We start from the raw sequence: 24,210 nt of genomic DNA, 5'->3' as shown, positions 1-24,210 counted from the left end.
GAAACAGCGATACAAACTGTTATAGACGAATGGAAACTGATAGTTAGTGAAGGGAGAATGGTGGGGGTAATTTTCATGGATCTGAAACGAGCGTTTGAAACAGTAGATAGGGAAAGATTACTAGGAAAATTATATCAATATGGAATCAGAGGTAAGGTTCTTGAATGGTTTAATTCATATCTAACGAATAGAACTCAGAAGGTGAGATTTAATAATAAATGGTCAAAATTAATGACAACGGAATATGGAGTTCCACAGGGATCTGTATTGGGACCTTTGTTATTTATACTTTACATAAATGATATAATCAAAGTCTGTCCAGAAGAGTGTAAGATAAAAATGTTTGCCGATGATAATATATGTAGAGGGAGAAAGTAGCGCAGAACTAGAAAGGAAAATGAATTCGATGTTTGTTATAGTAGAGAGAGAGAGAGAGAGAGAGAGAGAGAGAGAGAGAGAGAGAGAGAGAGAGAGAGAGAGAGAGAGAGAAAAGTGGATGAATATAAATAAGTTAAAAATGAATGCAGGGAAAACGAAATATATGATAATTAGAAGTGTAAGAAAAGAGCTAAGAGGTAATATTATGTTGACATGCTTAGATGGAACTGAGATAGAGCGTGTCGAAATGATGAAATACCTAGGTATAATGATTGACGATAGGCTTAGATTTAGAGATCACTGTGATTATATGCTAAAGAAAATAGGAAAAAAAAACGAGTTTTCTTAATAGAATAGGTAATTACATATCGGCTTATACCAGATGCACGATATATAAAACAATCATAGCTCCTCATTTTGAGTATTGTGCAACGTTATTAATTGACATGAGTGAAACGGAGCTAACCAGGCTGCAGAGTCACACTGCAATGCAATAGATATACCAAAGTGGAGCATATGCTGCAAGCGCTGCAGTTTATGTCCATAAGACAGAGGCTATATTATAATGTGTGTACATTTATCTTTAAAGCGGTGAACAACATGCTACCGGAACAATTAAAAGACCGTCTAGAATTAGTGGGAATGAACACTGATAGGCAAACCAGACAAACCGGCGATATAGCAATAGTGTTTCGTAGGACGAGAAATGCGCAAAAAAGTATGTTCTATGAAGGAGTAAAAATGTATAACGCACTGCCAGCCGAAATTAAAAGATGCGAAGAACTAAAAATGTTTAAACGTGTGCTAAAAGAGTACGTTCTGTTGTATGTATAAATATGTAGTATGTAAAAATAGCTGAGAAAGCTAATAAAGGTCATTCATTCATTCCCTCCCTCCCTCCCTCCCTCCCTCCCTCCCTCTCTCTCTCTCTCTCTCTCTCTCTCTCTCTCTCTTAGGCTCTTAGGATTCTTAGGCTCATTTCTACTGAACCACTCCATTCATATGCGTCGGGCTCGGATGGTATACCGCTTTTCATTTTGCGCATTGCATGGCCCATGATTTCGTCGTGTCTCACTGTTTTATTTAATCATTCGCTTGGATCTTCTTCCTTTCCGTCTCAGTGGAAGCGTGCGCTCATTCGCCCACTTTCGAAGATTCGTATACCTCTGTCCCCGTCCGATACGAGACCTATAGCCAATCTACCTGAACTGTCAAAATTACTTGAAAGGATTGTGGCTTCGCAAATTACAGATTACCTTATAGAACATGATCTCATCAATCCCAGACAGTCTGCATATCGACCTGGTTACAACACTCAGTCAGCATTATTACAGGTATGTGATGACATTAAGGAGGGAATCGAAAATGGGTTTATTACAATCATGATCCTTTTCGATTTTAGCAAGGCGTTTGATACTGTCTCTCATCTTCGCTTACTCATTAAGCTTAAGGAGATCGGTTTTTCTGATGCCGTTCTGACCTGGATATTTTCTTATTTAACTGGCCGTTTTCAAGCTGTGGTTGACGATGCTGGTAACTTCTCAGAGTGGCTAGCTACGTCATCAGGTGTTCCTCAAGGCTCTGTTCTGGGCCCGCTTTTGTTCTCTCTCTTCATCAACGACATTGGAAGTGTCTTGCTGTATGCACTTTATATGTTGTTTGCTGATGACATTCAAATTTATCTTAAGTGCTCACCCGCCAATATTTGTCAAGGATTAGAACTAATCTCTAGAGATGCGAATGCTATTTTTAACTATGCTCAAACTAACGGACTCAAACTAAATCCTGCCAAATCAAAAGTGCTTATCTTTGGAAGTCAAGCTCACATTAGAAATATCGATCTCAGTCTGTTACCGCCTATTACAGTAAACCAAGTACCTCTTCCTTTTGTGAGTGAAGTCAGGAATTTAGGCGTTAATTTTACATCGACTATGTCTTGGAAAAAGCACGTGTTGCATGTTTCGCAAAAGGTCCATTATGCGCTGCACAAACTAAAATTTAATAGAAACTCCCTTTCAACTGAATTGAGAGCCAAATTAGTTACTACCCTGATAATCCCTCACATCGACTACTGTTGTCTCGTCTATCATGGCCTGAGCAATGAGCTGATTGCCAAACTGCAGAGATTGGTAAACTGCTGCATTCGTTTTATTTTCGATCTTAAATGGGACGATCATATCACGCCGTATAGACGTAGACTGGGTTGGCTCTCTGTTGAGAATAGACGGTTGTTTTTTCTTGGGTGTCTAACGTATCGTATCCTTTTCTTAAATTCTCCATCTTACCTAAATGAGCTTTTCGTGCCTTCTGATCCAGCGCTGAGACGATCCGAGCGCCTAGCAACGTCATCACAAGTATTTCACGTCCCGTCTTGCAGAACTACGACGTAAATGCACTCCTTTCGCCTGTCCTCAATACGGTTTTGGCATTCTCTTCCCGATAACATTACTTCAGCATCGTCTCTTGCATCCTTCAAGAGCCTTCTCCGTTCGTTTTTATTTACATCAGAATTTGTCTGATACTTTTATCCTTCTGTATGAATCGCTCGGTGCAATGTTCGCATTATCTAGTCAAATGCTTCTAGTTTGTTGCGTTACACAAATTATTATTTGTTATGTATTGTGTACGTTTATTTAGTTTTAAGTTATACACAATTATGCTTATGCTTTTGTCTATGCGTTTCTATTTAGTTTTAAGATGTACATAGTTAGTTTTTGCTTTTACTCTGGTGTTTCTATTTAGTTAGCTACATTTAAGATATATAGTGGAATTGCGACATAATTGCCATCTTGTCTTTGTATTATCTACAGACTGTAACTTCTAATATTATGTCGAATTCTAAGTTTTGCTATTCTGTAATTTTGCCCTATAACTGTGTTTGGGCATATTAAACAAATCAATCAATCAATCAATCTCTCTCTCTCTCTCTCTCTCTCTCTCTCTCTCTCTCTCTCTCTCTCTCTCTCTCTCTGGTGAGTAGCGCGCACGCCTGTTTCGTTGTTCCTGCTTTGAGCAAACATATCTCTGCCGCTAGCTGCCTTCGGGCATTTTCTGTTACAGTGTCGAGCAGGTCTTTTGTTGCTTGTTAAGACTGATATTGCGTCTTTTTTTTCTCGCAACTACTGTTACGGATTTCGAGGTATTTCTTATTCTGACCTCACTTCCGCCTCATTGCTTTGGATTGACGTGGACTTTTGCTGCGCATGCTCCTGCCTTTCTTATCTGTATGCTGTCCTACTTTTCACGCTGGTTTACGCACGAGTTACCATCGGTAGGTTTCGGCACGTGCCACCGCTTGTTACCATCTGTGGCTTTTGCACGTATTCTATCTGCTGCTGACTGGTTTGCCCAACTGCATCACTTTGGTTCTGATCTTGACTTCTTGGCGTATAACTCATGCAGTGCTACAAGTGTAAGAAGTCAATTGCAACTACATCTGTTGCATGCGAGTGCAGCAAACTGTTTTATCCCGGCTGTGTCAAGTCGTATTCCTTGTCCAGATACGCGGATCACTGCTGTAGAGCCTTGGCAGCGTTACAAGTCTTACCGCTCACACCGCAGACTGACAGGTGTGCACAAGCATCTATTTCAGAGGATATGGCTTCTCCTTCTGACACGCAACCACAGTCTGCTGAAGCGCTGTTGAGGTCTATATGGTCAAGGATGGAGGAATCTGACAAAAGACTGGCTACCTTTATGGAGGATCTGCGATCTAAGAACGAGGAATCGAATAGTAAATTGGCGGCGTTTATGGAGGATCAGCGTAGTATAAATAATGAAATTAATAACAAATTGAGCAAGCTGAACCTTATCGCGGAAACGGTTGCCCAAAACTCTCAGCGTATCACTAAGTTGGAGCAGGAGTGCTCGAATCAGGCGCGTGATATCCAGGCTTTAAAATCTGCTCAGGCGCGGGATATCCAGGCTCTAAAAACCTCTCAGCCAAATGAGCGTTCTGAAGTTGAGAACAAGTTAATTGTTTCCGGATTGCCTGCGACGTCGTTGATTGCCCCGACTGAGCTTATTGGCAAGGTATTCAATGTCCTGGATATACAGCATCTCTCCTGCCATATTCTTAATGTTAGACCTATGACACGTAAATCTCAACCTGAAGCGACTCCTGGCAGTTCTACGAGGACTAGTGAAAATTGCTCGCTAGTGGTCACCGTGGCGTCTGGTGCTGTCCGCGATGAAATTATTTCTAAAAAACGAGCCAGACGCGTGCTTAAGCAGAGTGAAGTATGTGAAAATGGCTCTGATTGCAGCATCTTTGTTAACGAGATGTTACCCAAGGCTACGTATGATTTATTACAGCACACAAAACGTGTTGCTAAAGAGAAAACCTATAAACATGTTTGGGTCAAAGGAGGTCGTATATGCGTCAGATCCTCTGATGGCACCCCCGTAATCCATATCGAGTCGGATAAAGATCTTACTGACTTGGTTTGACTCGATCGAGCCGAATACACAATGGCTTCAGTTACAAGGAATTGTTCAACCAGGAACTCTCAGTTTTGCGTGGCACAGCTTAATGCCAACTTCCTTCGCAGTCATATCGATCTTATTAGACTTCATTTTAACACATGCTCTCATCACATCATCTCAGTGTCTGAAACATGGCTTAACGCTGACATTTCTGACAACCTAGTGGCGTTAGACGGATACTTTTTGGTTCGTCATGATCGTGAGGGCAGGAGGGGTGAAGGAGTGGCCTGCTATGTTCACAACGCACTCAAAGTTAAGGTCATCGCTGTTTCTGCGAAGGTAGAAAATGCCCCTGAATACATCATTGTTGACATTCGCCTGCCTAACGACGAGGCAGTACTGTATGCATCTGTCTATAGAAGACCAAAGGGTCTACTTTTACACGACTTTGAGGATGCGATCACGGGAGTTATGCACTTATACAAAAATGTTATTATAGGCGGCGATTTATATTGTAACCTTCTTTCTAATAATTATGAAGCAGGATACCTGCGTGAACTGATGTCAAGCATGTCAATGACTATTGTACCCTCGGGTGCTACACATCATACGGCTACTTCTGACTCGTGGCTTGACGTCTTGGCGGTGGATGACAGCAATAAGGTTCAGGCTTTTGTCAAATCTGAATGCCCGTTTATAGCTGGTCATGATCTTATCGAACTGACGCTTTCACTGAGGACGGGCATAGATCTTGAGCGCACCGTCTCAAGACGTAGCTATAGGAGCATTGATGGTGACCAGTTTCGGGATGATCTTCGTTCGATTGAAGGTAGCTCCGCGTTCCAGATGCGCATTCGGGCCATTGCTAGTGACCAGACGGTGCCTGAAGTTGATGATCTCTGTGCGGTAGTGTCGCAGACCTTGATCGAGGCACTGGATGTGCACGCTCCGATACGGGGGATTGTGATCAGAAGGCCCCCTGTGCGATGGCTCACTGAAGACCTGAAGACCCGGCTACGTGAACGAAATAGACTGTATAAACATGCGAAGCGATCCAATAGTATACTAGCCTACGCCACCTATAGACTTTTTCGTAATCGGTTAAACGCGGATATTAAGCGTGCGAAAAGTGAGTTTCAGTTCAACTCCTTAATAAAGATTACTGATTCAAGCAAGTTATGGAGGGAGTTAGCGCGTCTTGGATTGGTCAAATCCACTTTAGTTTCTCCTTTGCAAGTTTTTACGTCTGATCAGCTGAACGCGTATTTTGCTTCTGTATATGACGCTCAATCTCCGTGTACTTATGCAGATTTTGTCGTAGCCACTGCCCAGGTTGTCAGACCGTCCCATCGTCCGGAGTTTGACTTTTCCACGGTAACGCCTAATGATGTCCTTAAACTCCTTGCGGATGGACCCCTTCACTCATATGCATCGGGCTTGGATGGTATTCCAATGTTTGTTCTGCGGATTGCTTGGTCTGTTATGGGCCCATGGCTTGTGGAGTTATTTAATAGATCACTTGAGACCTCCGTGTTTCCGTCTCAATGGAAGCGTGCATTGATCCGCCCTCTTTCTAAGATCTGTATTTCATTGTCTCCGTCCGATACGAGACCTATAGCTTATCTGCCTGAGCTGTCGAAGATTCTCGAAAAGATCGTTGCCTTGCAGATTGTACACTATCTTAATGATCATAATCTCTTAAATCCCAGACAATCAGCATACCGACCTGGTTATAACACCCAGGCTGCTCTCTTGCGAGTCTGTAATGACATAAAGAAAGGTATAGACGAGGGGTTGATCACAATCATGGTATTATTTGACTTCAGCAAGGCCTTTGACATGGTCCCGCACCTTCGACTTTTCATGAAATTGAAAACGTTGGGTTTTTCTGATGCAGTTCTGGCATGGCTCTTCTCGTATCTGACTGGAAGATCTCAGGCAATTGTTGCTGAGACTGGTAAATTTTCCGGCTGGCGGTCTACGTGGGGTGGTGTACCTCAGGGTTCCGTGTTGTGTCCTCATTTGTTCTCCCTTTACGTGAATGACATAGGTTGTGTCTTACGCTACTCGGAACATATGATATTTGCGGACGATATTCAGATTTACTACAGATGTCCTCCGGCTAACATTTGTCAGGGTATTGAGCTAATTACCAAAGATGCTAACGCTATCTTCGTTTATGCTCGCGAAAACGGTCTTAAACTTAATCCGTCTAAATCTAATGTCATGATATTTGGAAGTAATGCGCATGTCAGCAACATCAGCCTCGATACTCTGCCGCCGGTTATTGTTAATGCTGTGCCCCTGCCTTTTGTGACTGAGGTGAGGAACTTGGGGGTGATCTTTTCACCTAACCTGTCGTGGAGGAAACATATTTCACTAGTTTCACGTAAAACTCATAATGCGTTACATAAAATTAAGTTCAACAAAAACAGTCTCTCTACTGCATTAAGAGTAAAACTTGTTGTCACCTTGGTCTTGCCTCATATAGATTACTGCTGTTTAGTATATCATAGTCTAACCGGTGAACTCAACACTAAACTTCAGAGGTTAGTAAATTGCAGCATACGGTTCATCTTCAATCTCAGGCGTGACGAACATATTACTCCGTATAGGCGGAGACTGGGCTGGCTTAGTGTTGAGAACAGAAGGCTTTATTTCCTTGGATGCCTGATGTATCGAACCATTCACATGCGTTCTCCATCATATTTAAGCGATCTCTTTACCCAGCTGGATCCAGCGCTACGGAGATCTGAACGACATGCCACCTCTTCTCAAACATTTAATCTGCCTGCTTACAGAACTGTCACATATAGGAATTCTTTCCACATTTCGTCCATATATTTCTGGCAATCACTACCGTCTTGCATTACATCGGCATCTTCTCTGGGATCCTTCAAGAGCCTTCTACGGTCTTTTTTACTGGCGTCTGAATATGAGTCAGGGTAGAGCTGAATGGCTTATTGTGTTGTGTACTGATGTAATTTTGATTGAGAGTATTGTGTAGTATTAAGTATTCTGTACATATTGACAATTATTTTCTATATACTAACGTTATACTATAATACATGCGTCAAATAAGTGTTGATTAGATTAGTTGCGTACCGATATAAACTTGATCGAGAGAGCATAATGTAGTATGAAGTATTCTGTACATATTGTTATGTATTGTTAAGTATTTTATATGCATTATCGTCATGTTTATACATGCGTCAAATAAGTGTTGATGAGATGAGTTCAAACAACTGATCATGAACATGCTGTCTCTTTTTAGTTTAGAACTCACATAATCTTCCGTCTTTTATGTTTAGCTATTGCTTATACTTTTGCTCAGAGTCTTTATGCTTACACTGCGTTATATGTATTACGGCTATGTTATGAATTTGCCCTATAGCTTATGCTTGGGCTTAATAAAGATCATCTATCTATCTATCTATCTCTCTCTCTCTTCCTCTCTCTCTCTCTCTCTCTCTCTCTCTCTCTCTCTCTCTCTCTCTCTCGAGTAAGTAGAATCAGGTGTCTGTGTTAGTTGCTCCTGCTTTTAGTGCATATTTTTTGCTGTCGCAAGTGGCCTCCGGGCCGTTTTGTTGCAGGTATAAGCAGGTCTTCTGTTGCTTGTCGCATGCTGTAACCATTTTTCGTGGTACTGTCACCTAAGTCGCGGAATCTATGCGATAAGTATTTCTGCGAATCCTAACCAAATTCTGAAAGTCATCATTTTGGAAGGACGTTGACCCTTGATGCGCATGCCTGCTGTCTCTACTCTTTTCTACCCCTTTTTGTTGGAGTGTGCATGCTGTGGGGTGGTACTGCGATCCACGTGCGCTCTGTTGTTCGGCGAGCTAATACTGTTCTCTGCGATTCGATTGGCTGACCTGTGTGCGATACTGCTCTCTGCAATTTGATTGGCCGACCTGCGTGCGATCGATTTCGAGTGTCGATCGATAGTCGACAGTCGATACCAGTGGGAATTCTCGGAGCGGGTTGGCTGCGCCTATGCAGCGCACGTGTAGCAGGTGTGCCAAAACTATTGCCGGCTCGGCGGAATCGTGTGCGGAGTGCCGGCGTGTGTTTCACCCGGGCTGCGTAAAAGCGTATCTCGTCACTAGGGCGGCCAGTGATTGCTGTAAGACGGGGCTGTCGACCATGCCGCTTACGCCTAGGGATGAGCATGGACCTCGCGGCACTGCATCTCCGGGTGCGGGGGGTATCGCCCCCCCTGGCGCGCAATCGTCAACGGATGCATTGTTGCAGTCGATCCTGCGGAAGCTCGAAGAATCTGACAAAAAGTTCACGGCTAGGTTTGACGAGTCCGATAGGAGGATCACTGCTTTCATCGAGCATCAGGAGTCCGTGAATGCTGACTTTGCACGTAAACTTGATCAATTACCCGTTCTTGCAAAATCTGTATCTGATCAAGGAGAGAGAATTGCGGCGTTGGAGGCTGGAGGCGTGCATTTGTGTGGCTCTCAGCAGTCGGGCCGCGGTTCGTCTGCGGCATCGGGTGTCTCTCGAACGTCTGACATCATAATCTCGGGCATTCCAGGCTACTTTACGGAAAAGTCGAGTGAGCTTGTTAAAAGCGTTTTTCTTGCCCTCGATATTGCTCGACTTTCAGCGGACGTTCTTGAGACTCGTGATGTAGTGGCGGGCGCGTCTGCGGCGCTTGGCGACGGGCCGGCCTCCTCTTCTGTCCCCGATTCTCATGGCCGCGGCGCGAAAAAATCAATTATTGTTGTACTCAAGTCGCGTGAGGTTCGCGACTATATTCTGCGGGTCATGCGTCGGAGGAGGGGCTTATCCATTGAGGAAGTTTTCTTTAAAAACATTCCTGGTAAAATATATATTAACGAACTCCTTCCTACTGACATGTATAAATTGTTGCGCCGGGCCAGAGTCAAGGCTAAGCAATCTGCTTTTAAGTATGTGTGGAGCAGGGACGGCCAAATTTTTGTCCGTAGGGACCAGGGTCAGCCTCCTATACTTATAACTTCTGAGTCCGATCTGGCAGAACTTCACTGACCGGAGGTGGTGGATGCGGGCCCTGGTCCTGCTGTGGCTTCGCGCGGTCGCCTCAGAATTGCTCATTGTAACGCCAGCTCCCTTCCTGCCCATCTCGAGTTTATCCAGGTCTTTTTAGCGTCTAACTTCTTTCACATCATTTCTATCTCTGAGACCTGGCTTCACTCACATATTTCGGATGATTTAGTGCGAATCAACGGTTATTATTTGTTACGCGCGGATAGGGAGGGCAGGCGGGGGGGTGGCGTGGCGTGTTATATACATGAATCGCTGAGGGCGCGTGTTCTTGCGTCATCGCCTTCCGCCTTCTCGAATGCACCGGAGTACCTTGTTCTTGATATTCGGGATGGCACACGCGAGCCTCTCTTGCTTACCACCATGTATCGTAGACCGAGGGGTAGGAATTTTAATGATTATGTCGATGTGCTAACTCGAGTTTCTCATAGTTATAAAAACATCATTGTTACCGGTGACTTGAACTGTAATCTCCTTACCTCAACATATGAATCAAATCACCTACGTGACATGGTTTCTCAATTGTCTCTTAACATAGTCGAATCGCAGCCGACTTTTCACACTGGTTTCTCTGATTCATGGCTTGACGTCTTTATCGTTGATAGCTTAGACAAGGTATTGTCATTCAGTAAGTCCGATGCTCCCTTCATCAATGGCCATGACCTCATCGAATTAACTTATTCATTCGAGGTTCCGTCGTTCTCAGATAGAACCTTGGTTCGGCGTAGCTATGGGAACTTTCAAGGAGAAGAATTTATTGGAACACTTATCTCCAAATTGTCATCATCGTTTGCGCACGATATAAGCCAAATGAGTGTTGGTGAGGCGGACGTCGACGATTTTTTAAACACCATCACCAATGACTTCACTGCTAGCTTAGATTTGCATGCTCCGATCCGCACTTTTCGTGTGACTCGTCCTTCGGCGCCTTGGCTCACGGACGCCCTTAGGAGTGGAATTAGACATCGGAACCGGCTTTATAATAACGCGCGCAGATCCGGCAATTTGCTGGATTTTCAAATTTATAGGCTCTTCAGAAACAATCTTACGCTCGAATTGAGGAGGGCCAGAGAGCAGTTCCATTTGAACAGGTTGTGCACAATTTCTGATCCGCCCAGGATGTGGCGCGAGCTGTCCAATCTCGGTCTAATCGAATCACCCCTTTCCTCACCATTAGACTTTTTCACACGGGATGAACTAAACACTTACTACGCTTCTATCTCTAATCGCTATCCTTCCTGCACTCAATCACAGTTTTCCGACATCATTGTATCTATAGTGCCTGATGAACCATTATTTAGTTTTTCTCATATAACATTCGATAGTCTAAGTTCGGCGATGAGTTCATCATCTTCCTCTCGCGCCTCTGGCTGCGATCAATTGCCGCAATCTGTCATTGCCTTGGCCCTGCCTCACATAGGAAATCTGTTAGTATCATTCTTTAATCATTGTCTCAGTTTGAGTCATTTTCCATCGTCCTGGAAGAGAGCTATAGTGCGCCCACTTTCCAAAATCAAGTCACCAGGCTCTCCTTCAGATACAAGGCCTATAACGAACCTGTGTGAGATTTCCAAAGTTTTCGAGAGGATTATGCACCGTCAGATCGTCAATTTCATTACTTCTAATAATATTCTTGACGATCGTCAATCAGGTTATCGCAAGGGTTATTCTACCCAGACTGCTCTTCTTCGAATAGCTCATGACATTAGGAGCGCGGTCGATGTGGGCGAGGTTCTCATTCTTGTCCTCTTTGACTTTAGTAAAGCCTTCGACACAGTCTCTCATTTTTTATTGCTAACAAAGCTAAGGAAATTGGGATTTTCTGATTCTGCCCTTAAATTGATCTTCTCGTATCTCACTGGTCGATCTCAGGCGGTCGTGGACTTGGAGGGCGTTTTCTCGGATTGGTTGTTCGTTACCGCAGGTGTCCCGCAGGGATCAGTTCTTGGACCGCTCCTATTTTCCTTATTTATTAATGATATTGGTGCTTTTCTTCGATTTACGGAGCGCATAATTTTTGCCGATGACACGCAAATCTATCGCAAGTGCTTCTTGAGTGAACTGAACGTCGGTCTGCGGCTGGTGGCGCATGACGTGGGGGTTATCGCAGAATTTGCGGCTGCGAATGGGTTGTCGCTTAACCTCCATAAATCTAAGGTCTTAATACTGGGAGGTAGGCGGTACGTCAAGCAGATTGATTTTAACAATCTGCTTCTTATTGCGGTGAACGGCACCACCATCCCGTTCGTTACTGAGGCTCGAAATCTAGGTGTTATAATGACCTCAGATTTGTCCTGGAAGAGCCACGTCAACCATGTATCCAAGAGAGTACATTTCACGTTACACAAGCTCAAGTTCCACAAAAACTCTCTATCATATCAACTGCGTGTCAAACTTGTGACTACGCTGATTTGGCCTTTAATAGATTATTGTTCCCTGGTCTACAATGATCTCACCGATGAACTCAACTTGAAATTACAAAGACTCATAAATTGCGCTATACGGTTTATTTTTAATTTAAGGAGGGACGAACGTATCACGCCTTACCGGCATCGTCTTAAGTGGTTGTCAGTGAAAAATCGACGTCGTTATTTTCTGGGAACAGAGATGTATAAGATATCTAAAGGCATGTCTCCCAGTTATCTCTCCGAGATCTTCATCAGATCTGATCCCTTAATTAGGCGTTCGTCACGGTTGGAACTTCCACAAACTTTTGTCATACCTAACCACAGAACTGAGTCGTATCGAAGGTCCTTCCACCTGGCCGGTATTTACTTGTGGAACTCCCTTCCCGCCGAGATTGTGTCGTCCTCATCAGTCACCGAATTCAAGAATAAGCTTTATAATTACCTTTTTTCACTCGAGTTAAACAGCGATCAGGGCTCAACTGCAGAGCCACCTTCAGTTCGGGTCTAGTTTAAGTTTAAGTTTAAGTTTAAGTTTAAGTTTAAGTTTAAGTTTAGTTTAAGTTGTTCATTTATGATTGAACTATGGGTCGATTCACGGGCAGGTCGTCGCATAGGTGAGAGAGTAAATGTAATTAGTTATGCTCAATACCGGGTCTCTCTCTTGTTAGACTTCTTGTTCGTTTATGTTCCTTTTGTATGTATATTCTTTCTTTTATAGTTCATGTTTTATTTGTATTTTTCTTTTATTTTAATTCTATTCTTATTTATTTTTGCTATGTATTATTCTGCAGTCTTTATATATTATTGTATCAAGATTTGCCTAAAGTCTCGACTAGGGCATAAATATAATCTAATCAAATCAAATCTCTCTCTCTCTCTCTCTCTCTCTCCCTCCCTCCCTCTCTCTCTCTCTCCCTCTCTCCCTCTCTTTCTCTCTAAAATACTGTAAATTAAAAAATACTACTTTCAATTAAACCGATTTCCAAAAAAATATCGGTTCCCAAAAAATTCGGTAACGAAAAAATATACAGTTTATAGCACTCCCCGGAAAATTTTACTCGTTTTATATACAATTTTTTAAAATTCGATTAATTATTTCCCGAAAAATTTGTCAAACTTTTAATACCGGTTTCCAAAAAAATTGGTAACAAAAAATTATATAGTTTATAGCACTTCCCGAAAAATTCAACTCCTACTTTATGTACAATTTTTTGAGATTCGGTCATTTGGAACCGGTTTCCAAAAAGATCGGTAACAAAAAATAGTACACTTTATAGCACTCCCCGGGAAATTCTACCCCTATTTCATATACAATTCTTTAAGATTCAATCAATTATTTTCCGAAAAATTGGAAACATTAAAAAAAACCGGTTTCCAGAAAGATCGATAACAAAAACTATACACATCATGGCGCTCCCCGTAAAATTCTACCCTTACTTCATATACAATTCTTTAAGATTCGGTCAATTAATCCCCAAAAAATTGAAAAAATTTCCGTACCGGTTTCCAAAAAGATCGGTAACGAAAAATTATACATTTTATAGCACTCGTCGGAAAATTCTACCCCTGTTTCATATATAATTCTTTGAAATTCGGTTGATTATTTCCCGAAAAATTGAAGAAATTGAAAAAACCGGTTTCCAGAAAATCGGTAACGAAAAACTATACACCCTATAGCACTACCCGGAAAATTCTACCCCTATTTCATGTACCATTGATAAAAATTCGGTCCACTAACGAATGAGTAGTTCGCGGACAGACGGACGGACAGACAAACAGTTGCGTTTTATATAATAGTATAGATTGCAAAGTTGGCAAAAACTATAACATAAAATTTGTTAACATATTAATATTCTGTTATATTATGCTTTAAGTATAATTAAAATATTACATGAGACACATATAATTATGTAAAACACTTATTAAAATATATATATATACATACTTTACATTTAATTAATTCTTGCGTTCAGACAGAAGACCACGTCTTCACTGTACATACATATACAAAAGCCTGAACTGAACTAAACTTTCACACGCTCCAGCCTTCAAGTATAAGCTGGCTGGTCCCACCACCGTCCCAAATATTTCTTCTTTGTCATTGGCCCCAAGCGGTCTCTCCCCTTCCCTCTACTTGTAATCTTTACACAAACCTACTATAAGTAAGTATATATTCGTTTATTCATACTTCTGATACATTATGTCAACGATGATCAGAATCAGTTCAAGGTTTTTCGCGATAATTTACACATTTACGTAAATAATTAAAAAAATCGAAAAATGACGAAATATATAGCGATATGAGACCTAAAAGTAGACATTCCAAGCTTTCAATCGCTTTTTCAAAGACGTTTCTAGCGCAATTTTTCGCAAAGTTATGACGATTTTAATTTTAACATTTTATAAAAAAATTTGAAGATTACTGAAAATGTCAATAACTTGATTTTAAAGAAAAAAATTTTTGTAATTTTTTTCCTCTGGTAGAATCAAAGTATGAAGTATATACTGTAATATCCTGCAGGCGGTTTTTTTTTTTTTACAATTTGGAACCTATCTTGTGACTGATTTTATAAAAAAAAAGGCAAAAACTGCATGTAACAATTTGTTTAATTCATCGTAGAATTTTCAAAAATTGTCGTAGAATAACGAAACAAATTGCATTAAAAAGCTGAAGGTTTCAGCTTTTCAACGATTCTTTTCTCATTTCTGTACGATGATTCGTTCAAAAGTTATGATATTTTTTGTGCGCGCGTGCAACGCTTTAAATTCACTTGACGTCTGTCGGCGCGCTCCGTACATTCACCGTGCCGCGTACATCTTGCATAATTTATTACGTGAAAAGTATTGCTCGTACAAAAAAACTTATAGAACATTTTTTGTGCAAAATTGTCCACTCTTTAATTTTCTACTCTTGTATTTTCTTTGTAAAATCGATATTTAACGAGATATTTGTAAGAAAACGGAATTTGAGCCCTATTTGTTTAATTATTTTTCTTAGCGGCCACTGTATAATGGTAAACTTTTTCCCCCTTCAATCTTATGCAAAAACGAAGGTCTGTGCCAAAATTCACCTTGCTGACATTTTTTCCGAGGTTTTGCTTGATTTTTGTCTGAAGTGACTGTACTAGGGTTCTCAGTTCGTTGGTCGGCTGAACGGCGGGAGTCGCAAAGGCCGTGAACGATAACAAAGCCGGGCGGCGTCAGCTGGAAGAGATGCAACGTCACAATCGCGCCATGGGAGGTCACGGACTTTATCTCGCTCCGTACAAACGCGGACGGAGAGTTTCGAGAAAAAAAAAACGTCAAGGAGATGCTAAAAATCCCCAAGGGTCTAACTACCAACGTACAACTGCAACAACTGGCAAGACGTATGCGCATTCCATATTTTAGAGGTATTTTCATGCGCGACTCGTTACTGATCGGCGGTATACGTCGAAACGAGAGTGGCATCATAAATTTGAATAATGCTGAGGGACCGGGTACTCACTGGATGGCGTAGAGGGGAGATCGTGCCATATATTTTGACAGTTTTGGCAATCTTCGACCACTGAGAGAATTGGCGCAGTATCTAATGAACACTGTGACGAAGATAGCCCTGCATAAAACGTCTTATTCAAAAATATTGTTTCGCATTCACGAGATTTTGTCATGAATTCTGCTTTGCTTCGGATTGGATCACGGGTCAATACTTTTCAGTGCAATACTGGGAATAGAACGTGAAAATCTTGTATGCCTCTGAATCCAAAAACAATTAGCAGAAGAAGATTGCGAGGGTTCGCATTCGTTTAAATGTTATCTATTGCGATTGAATGCGAGGGGTGTTTTGAGCCAAGTGAATTTTTTTTAATGAGAAAGTTAGCATTCGATAGAATTCTATTGAATGCGATAGAATGAGAGGAATATTTGAAATGAATTGAATCATTTTTAATGAGAGAATTCGCATTCATTTGAAGGTTATCGATTGCGATTGAATGCGAGGAATATTTTAAGCTATTGTAAGTGAATTATTTTTAATGCGTAAGCTCGTATCCATAATAAAAAAAGTCATGTTTACCGAGAAGTGAGCTTTGCGAGTCGAATATCTCGCACGTAGTGTTGCCGCTTTTCCGCGTGCGTGATTGGCCGGTCGAAGCCGAGTGTGATCGCGGGAGATCGCGGCGAGCTTCGTGCGTGTGTGTCGTGAGTGTCGTGAAATCGTGATGTGACAGCTCGCGTCGTGTCGTTAGGAGGTTAATAATAATATTATAGAGAGCGAAGGGTTGATGATGATGATTAACGGCGAACTGGTAAAAGTAGATCAATTTCGGAGAGAAGAAATAATAAATTGCACATGTGGTTTTATGGAAGAGGACGGTTTAATGATCTCTGTCTCTGCTGGCAACATGGACATTGTAATTTTATTGAAAAGGAAAAGGATGTTTCTGAAAAATATACATTTGTTACATATGTCAAAATCCATGTCGACTACGGCCGTCTAAGAAATATTATCACGATAAGGACTGGATCATGGAAGGAAAATTGTCAAGGTAATTTATTTATTAATATATTTACGTTTGTATTTAGATTGTGCGTGTGGTTATAATTATTTATATATAGTAATCTGTTTATATGTTATTTATTGATTTTTTAATTTGCAGCTTGTCTAACCTAACTCGAAATCATCAGTATAAGATAAATCAAAGGATTGCAATGTTGAAGCGTTCTTATGACTTGGTTGCTGCACTTTTACAAATTCAATAACTTCTTCATTGTCTGTGCGTAAAAATCAACGTGGCACATTAAGTTATAAAGTTATATACGTCTGCCTTCTTGGAAAAGTTTTTTTGTATGCATTATAACGACTAATTATGGAAGAGGACGGTTTAATGATCTCTGTCTCTGCTGGCAACATGGACATTGTAATTTTATTGAAAAGGGAAAGGATGTTTCTGAGAAATATACATTTGTTACATATGTCAAAATCCATGTCGACTACGGCCGTCTAAGAAATATTATTACGATCAGGACTGGATTATTGGAAGGAAAATTGTCAAGGTAATTTATTTATTAATATATTTACGTTTGTATTTAGATTGTGCGTGTGGTTATAATTATTTATATATAGTAATCTGTTTATATGTTATTTATTGATTTTTTAATTTGCAGCTTGTCTAACCTAACTCGAAATCAGTATAAGATAAATCAAAGGATTGCAATGTTGAAGCGTTCTTATGACTTGGTTGCTGCACTTTTACAAATTCAATAACTTCTTCATTGTCTGTGCGTTAAAATCAACGTGGCACATTAAGTTATAAAGTTATATACGTCTGCCTTCTTGGAAAAGTTTTTTTGTCTGCATTATAACGACTAATTATGGAAGAGGACGGTTTAATGATCTCTGTTTCTGCTGGCAACATGGACATTGTAATGTTATTGAAAAGGGAAAGGATGTTTCTGAGAAATATACATTTGTTACATATGTCAAAATCCATGTCGACTACGGCCGTCTAAGAAATATTATCACGATCAGGACTGGATCATGGAAGGAAAATTGTCAAGGTAATTTATTTATTAACATATTTACGTTTATATTTAGATTGTGCGCGTGGTTATAATTATTTATATATAGTAATCTGTTTATATGTTATTTATTGATTTTTTAATTTGCAGCTTGTCTAACCAAACTCGAAATCAGTATAAGATAAATCAAAGGATTGCAATGTTGAAACGTTCTTATGACTTGGTTGCTGCACTTTTACAAATTTAACAATTTCTTCATAGTCTGTGCGTAAAAATCAACGTGGCACATTAAGTTATAAAGTTATATACGTCTGCCTTCTTGGAAAAGTTTTTTTGTCTGCATTATAACGACTAATTATGGAAGAGGACGGTTTAATGATCTCTGTCTCTGCTGGCAATATGGACATTGTAATTTTATTGAAAAAGGAAAAGGATGTTCCTGAATGTGGAACGCTTCCACATTGACATATGTAACTGCAAACGTATGTAGTATTTCTTGTGACATGCTATACGTTATCAAAGATAAAGCATTAAAAATTGATGACTACGATTGCTTCATGCAACATTTCTTATGGTTTACGGAGAACATCATGTTGTTCTCTATAGTTACAACCATAATCTCTTGTGTGTTTTATCTCTAAATGGTATGTATTCTAAAGATTGTCTGAAAATAAGGTATGTGGTATTCCAGAATCATTAGATTTGTATAAAAATAATATCTGTCTAAATTTGAATCTTTTTACAGGAAACTTTATGTTTTGGTTATCCAGTAGAACATGTAGTTTCTTCTCCCGATGCAAATACAGCTTACATAAAAGTAAGAGATCAAATATTTAAATACACAAGAAACGGAAAACTTGAACAGACAAATATAACGTTAAACGAACAGTGTGATCAATTAGAAGTTATACGAATTGATATCAAAAGATATTATCCTTGCTCTGTCTTCTGGAAAATAGTTTCTTGGTCGACGGAAAAGAAATTGCTAAGAATATTACAAGTTTTTACGTACATTCTGATTTTTTGTTTCTTACGACACTGCAATGTACATTGATTTGTGTCTTATTGAACGAAGTTAATATAAAGCAGCTAAATGATTAAGTAGCTAAACGTGATTTAACTAACCAGCTCTGGGATTTAAATATGAACGAGATTTTATTTGCGGGTAAATACATACTTTTTATAATCTTTTTTTTTTGTATATCGCATATTTTTCTGACTTTAAATATATCGTTACAGATACATCAGGTACCTACATCAGACGACTCGAAAAAGGTTCTCGTATAATAACGGCGATACCGTACGACTTAAAAATAACTTTATAGCTGCCTAGAGGAAATTTAGAATGTATACAGCCAAGGGCATTATCGGTGCATATAGTAAAATGTTACCTGAATAACTGTGATTAATTGACGGCACTTGCTATAATGACTAAACAACGTATAAACTTGAATTTATCATACGACCACGATCCACAATTATTTCTGAATAATGTGAAAAAGTTCCTAGAAGATCTTGTACAACATAAGAAGTTAAATTGGTTGAATCTGTTTTTGTCAGAATTATAAAATGTCGATGTCACCCGTACAATGTACGCGTTTTGTTATGTGGATCGCCCTGTCAAATCTGACATTAAAATAACAAAATACAATTAATAAGGTAGACGAGATTTGTAAATTATTAAGAGATGCCATGGAGAAATATCAAGTTGCGGATAACTTAATACAACCAATATTGATAAGCTTGGTGAAAAATTAACAAAAACAAGGATTGGGAAAATACACTTAGTAAAATAAAGCAAGTGAAAATGTTGGAGGATTCACAGAGATCAGAGTTACATGATCCTACCGTATCCACTTATGAAGCGTTAAAGTGTTCACTGCATTTCGTCACTGTCGATACGTTATATGATGTTTCATTAGGCATGTATGATTTAGAACTCGCAATGTTTATAGCGTTTGAATAATTCAAGTTTGAGGAATGATTAAATTTGATACGTAGTCATAAATTATACCCCAGGCGGCAATAAAATTGTTTGAGAAGAATACTATAGAGTATAAAAAGGTGGCTGAAGTTTATGGAGAATTTTTGTCAAGTGAAGGAAAATATGTGGAAGCTGGTTTTATAGAAGTGGCGATCTTGACAAAGTTGTAGAAACATTTAGAATGTTAAATGATAATTGGGAGAATATAATCGCAATATCAAAAGAGATGAAACTACGGTAAAGATATACAATTTTTTTTCGTATATGCATGAAAGAATATTATCCTATCATCGTTAGAATTAATTACATATGCTTCTATACACATAAGAATTAATTTTTTCAGCCCAGCAAATTCATACAAACTTCATAAGACACTGGTTGAACGTTTGAAAGCAGAGCGGAAATATAAACATGCAGCTATAGTATTAAAAGAATATCTAAATGATGCTGAAGAAGCAGTTGCGCTATTATATGAGGGGAGATTTTGGAAATATGCAATACGATCGTGTTTATTTTTCTGAGGTATATATATATATATACCTTTTTTTTAAAGAAATTAATCTTTCTTAACTATATAGATAAAAAAGATAGAAGAAATAAAGTTTATGCTTTCTTTAAAACAGAAAATAATTGGTACATTGAAAAGTTTACATAAATACAAAGTATAATAATAGCATATAATTGAAGTAAAGCCCTTTGCACAATAGGCGATAGTGACAACGATAAAATTGCCGACAAAGCTATACCTTTGTTGGCAACTTTGTCGCTGTCACTATCATCATCGCTATCGCCTATTGTGCAAGGCGTCAGACTATTATAGGACTGGTTGCCGTTATATTGTATTATTACAGTAATTTCATGTACTTTTACGTCATTACGCATGATCATGTACGTCTATATCATGTCAGTATGATAGACACTCTAACTACGCAACTATTAATTTTAGTACTTAATAATTTTTTATCTAATTGAGAACGACAATTTTAACTTATAGATTTATTCATGTTTTATGCACCAAAATACACAAAATTAAAATTTTAGCCAAATTGGTGAGGAAGCTTCTTTCCTTAAAAAAAGTATAAAATAAAAAAAAAATTTAATAGAACCAACTTCAAAAAGCTCTAAAAAATAAAAAATATAGAACTTTTATATATTTTTTTAAATTCTTTCTTATTTTTTACAGTTATTTTGAAGTCAGTTCTATCTTTTTTTTCAGTTTTTGAGCAATTTTTTAAATTTTAATTGTTTTTTGCATTTTTTAAAATAGATTTATATATCAATTGCTATGTGACATAACAGTCACGTGTAAAATTTAATTTTATGGTAAAAAATTAAATATAATTTATTTTTAACCGACTTCAATATGGATGGGTTCATAACAACTTAATTTTGACAAATATTTAGGTATTAAAAAGATGAAGGAACACGAATGTAAAGAGATCACGTCAGCGGAAACTCCATCGTTCTTCAATACAGTGGACAAAGTACTAAATCTAATGCATGTGACGTTAAAAGAAGCAAAATACATTATGACTATAGTGATGGATCTCAATGTTATATCGCTCGCGCTTCAAATCATTTGTTTAGCAGGTACATTCATTATATTTCTTATTTCACTTATAAACTATAATAATGCAATTATAATTAAATAATGAATGAATATAGGTAACATTTTATCAAGGACGCTATTAGGCAGAAGAGCGGAGAGAAACGAATATGCATGTAACAACAGATATTCGTTTAATTTGAAAGATTACATAACGCTGGATAAGAAAATTGAAAAGAAAGGGCGAGGCGATAGTGAGATCTCAATATATTTTTATATATTGTCGTTATTACGAAACTAGATATATGTTATGGCACGCGTAGGAAAAAAGCTGCGGCGTATGCTGGAGGCCTCGTACTTGATCCGAAGAAAGGTTTCTATGACAAGCTGGGACTGCTGATGGGCTTCAATTTTTGGTATTGTACAAGATGTATTAATCCGAGTATTATACAAGAGTACAATTTGTGTTTTACCATCGTGCCCAGTGCGGCGTATGCTGACGTCGAGGTAGTTTTCTTATATACAAACAATATCATGAAGTAAATATCTGGACTAAAATATAATTTACACAGTGCAGCAATTAAATATTCTCGAGTTAAATCTGGAGTCAGGTATGATCCCGACGGAGATTCACAAATTAGTCAAAAGCAGACAGCAGATCAAGCAACTCATGAAAGCGCCGAATTTATTGCCGGAACAGAAAATGGATTACCATATCAGGCAAATGGCGTTGAACTTCACAGCCAATTTCATGCATGGATGCTTGGGGGCGATGCATTATCGATTTTACGCTAAAGGTCTCGCCGCTCTGATAACAGGTAGGACGCGAAATATTGCATATTTAAAACGCCGATAACATGAAGCATAATATATTATATAATACAATTTTTTTTACATAGGGCTTTAGCCTAGGAGGAGGACGAGGATAAAGCGAAGAGGAAGGAGCAATGTAAAGAACGCAAAGAAAAAGAACGAGAAAAGAAACGTGACGAAGATGATGGCAAAGGAAAGTGGGAAACCGTTAAAGGCGGCGTGGCTATTATCCCTTCGAGAAACCGAAGATGTTCGTCAAGGACGTAGAAATTAATATTGGTGCGGTGTTGAAGAAACTTTCTGAGATAATTGCAGCTTTACTATACTAAGTTATAAAATAGATATGATTAATTGTTTTAAATTGATTATCAACATTTATTAAAAATTAGTTATATCATGCAATTTAAAACAGTTTGTTTCTTCTTTCGGATATGATAACAACTAATCAGACGTGTCTTATGAATTTTGCAAAATCACATGGTGGTTGCAATATATCGACACTTAATAAAATAGCTATCATTTTATCTGAATATTCTTATGGCAGCCAAAAAATTGAGATATCCCCCAACTTGCTTGTTTCAGATACATTTATATTGATGTAATTTGTGCATAATTCAAGAATAAAACATTTCTGTACATAAATTGGCAATTGGTACGATAAATCTTTCCTTTAATATAAATAATGCGATATATTTTACTTTCTTGTAAAATTATAGGAATAGTATCTTTTCCCTCCTCCTCTCTTTCTCTCTACCTCTCTCGCTCACTTAATAATTACACGCCCGGGGGTATACTCAAGTAGTTAGATTGAATTATTTCAATTAAACTTGTTTAATTATAATTATATATATTTTATTATAGCGTTTTCGGTTTGCGACTCAAACCGACTCGGGTCGCATCATGTATACAGGACTCTAGCATCATTGACGTGGAATACATACATATCTATGTATGTATTCCATGTCCATTGATGCGACCCGAGTCGGGTCGAGTAGTAAATCGAAAACGCCATTAGTTGTTTACGTGTATCGAGAAGTGAGCGTTTCGATTCAAATATCTCGCGTCGTAGTGTTGTCGCTTTTTGATTGGTCGGTCGAAGCCGGCGATCGGGGGATCGCGGCGACTTTCGCGAGTTTCGCGCCTGTGCGTCGTGTGATCGTGATGTGATCGCGTCGTGTCATGAGGTTAATATTGACGTGATCTCTCATTATTAATTACAATTGTTTAATTTCGAATTTCGGTTGCGTCTTTACTCAAAAATCGAAGTGCTACGAAGTTATGGGTGTCACAAGAGGCGAAATATCAGCAGGTCGCCGGAGATAGGTAATGACAGTCGTGATCGTTATTACTATGTTATACTATGTTATTTAGGCGGGCGTTACTTCTGTAGTAATTTACGATAATTAACTCGTTTACGCGGGATGAATTATTATCAGTTACTACAGAATCCTCATTTACGTGGAGGATTATCATATAAGTTACAGAAGTAACGCTCGCGTAAACGTAGTATATGACAGATAGTGTGTGTGTGTGTATGTACGTAAGCGTGTGCGTGCGTGTGTGTGTGTGTGTGTTGTGTGTGTGTGTGTGCGTGTGTGTGTGCGTGCGTGCGTGCGTGCGTGCGTGTGTGTGTGTGTGTGTGTGTGTGTGTGTGTGTGTGTGTGTGTGTGTGTGTGTGTGTGTGTGTGTGTGTGTGTGTGTGTGTGTGTGTGTGTGTGTGTGTGTGTGTGTGTGTGTGTGTGTGTGTCCGGAGTTTGATCAAAATAACTATTTATAAATCTTTCTGTTCATTGTTGCATTGCAGAAGACTACAATCGATGGCGAAGATGACAGTGAAAGCGAATCTGACTGGAGCAGCGATTCAGACAGTGAGAGCACAAGTAACGATGACCACTATCAAAATATTCGCGTTTTATCAAAAAGTACGTTCTCTCAACCTATAAAATTGAGTAAAATTTCTACTTAATGAAAAATAATAAATTTAACGATATAGAAATAAAACATAAAAAAATTAATTTTGATCGAGAAGTTGATGTGTCTTGACTCGATATGTATCGCGATGTTGATATATATTATTACTATCACTTTTCCACGCGAGAGTGGTTGGTTCATTAAGATGT

The 24,210-nt window shown here is 39.0% G+C and overlaps 2 protein-coding genes and 1 long non-coding RNA gene across 7 annotated transcripts; all 3 read left to right on the top strand.

Moving 5' to 3' along the window:
• The first annotated feature begins 4,848 nt into the window (after positions 1-4,848).
• On the top strand, positions 4,849-10,645 carry LOC143898898 (uncharacterized). The gene is made up of 4 exons (XM_077408694.1): positions 4,849-7,352; positions 8,913-9,370; positions 9,422-9,558; positions 10,547-10,645. Exons 1-4 carry the CDS (start codon positions 4,849-4,851, stop codon positions 10,643-10,645), a joined length of 3,198 nt encoding a protein of 1,065 aa, XP_077264820.1.
• Positions 10,646-16,306: 5,661 nt separating this feature from the next.
• On the top strand, positions 16,307-22,726 carry LOC143898895 (DNA polymerase alpha catalytic subunit-like). Of its 5 annotated transcripts, none has more exons than XR_013257323.1 (12): positions 16,317-16,774; positions 16,886-17,282; positions 17,394-17,786; positions 17,898-18,391; positions 18,493-18,564; positions 18,707-18,912; positions 18,987-19,968; positions 20,075-20,253; positions 21,136-21,321; positions 21,397-21,784; positions 21,850-22,095; positions 22,177-22,726. XR_013257323.1 is itself a non-coding variant. In XM_077408692.1 (11 exons), exons 9-11 carry the CDS (start codon positions 21,677-21,679, stop codon positions 22,182-22,184), a joined length of 357 nt encoding a protein of 118 aa, XP_077264818.1. In that variant the 5' UTR covers positions 16,333-16,774; positions 16,886-17,282; positions 17,394-17,786; positions 17,898-18,564; positions 18,707-18,912; positions 18,987-19,968; positions 20,075-20,253; positions 21,136-21,321; positions 21,397-21,676; the 3' UTR covers positions 22,185-22,726. The 5 variants fall into 5 exon arrangements, 2 of the variants coding, with proteins under 2 accessions (XP_077264818.1, XP_077264819.1); XR_013257322.1 differs by having other exon boundaries at positions 17,898-18,422; XM_077408692.1 differs by having other exon boundaries at positions 16,333-16,774; positions 17,898-18,564; positions 21,855-22,095.
• A 220-nt stretch (positions 22,727-22,946) lies between these two features.
• On the top strand, positions 22,947-23,997 carry LOC143898896 (uncharacterized). The gene is made up of 2 exons (XR_013257324.1): positions 22,947-23,413; positions 23,895-23,997. It is a non-coding gene; the product is annotated as an uncharacterized LOC143898896 (long non-coding RNA).
• The last annotated feature ends 213 nt before the right edge of the window (positions 23,998-24,210 follow it).

The sequence above is a fragment of the Temnothorax americanus genome, unplaced genomic scaffold (assembly GCF_048541705.1).
Source record: "Temnothorax americanus isolate GAGA-0224 unplaced genomic scaffold, ASM4854170v1 Scaffold245, whole genome shotgun sequence".
NCBI classification, from domain to species: domain Eukaryota; kingdom Metazoa; phylum Arthropoda; class Insecta; order Hymenoptera; family Formicidae; genus Temnothorax; species Temnothorax americanus.
The sequence above is the reverse complement of the archived record's forward strand: the minus strand, read 5'-3'. Positions and strand labels throughout refer to the sequence as shown.

Excerpts from the sequence above, each read along its gene's own strand:
- LOC143898898 (XM_077408694.1), top strand. The coding sequence starts at position 4,849 with ATGGCTTCAGTTACAAGGAATTGTTCAACCAGGAACTCTCAGTTTTGC. Across the intron at positions 9,371-9,421 it reads CTACTTTACGGAAAAGTCGA|CGGACGTTCTTGAGACTCGT; the intron begins GTGAGCTTGTTA and ends CTCGACTTTCAG. Across the intron at positions 9,559-10,546 it reads TTGTACTCAAGTCGCGTGAG|ATAGAACCTTGGTTCGGCGT; the intron begins GTTCGCGACTAT and ends CGTCGTTCTCAG.
- LOC143898895 (XM_077408692.1), top strand. The coding sequence starts at position 21,677 with ATGGGCTTCAATTTTTGGTATTGTACAAGATGTATTAATCCGAGTATT. Across the intron at positions 21,785-21,854 it reads CGGCGTATGCTGACGTCGAG|CAATTAAATATTCTCGAGTT; the intron begins GTAGTTTTCTTA and ends TACACAGTGCAG.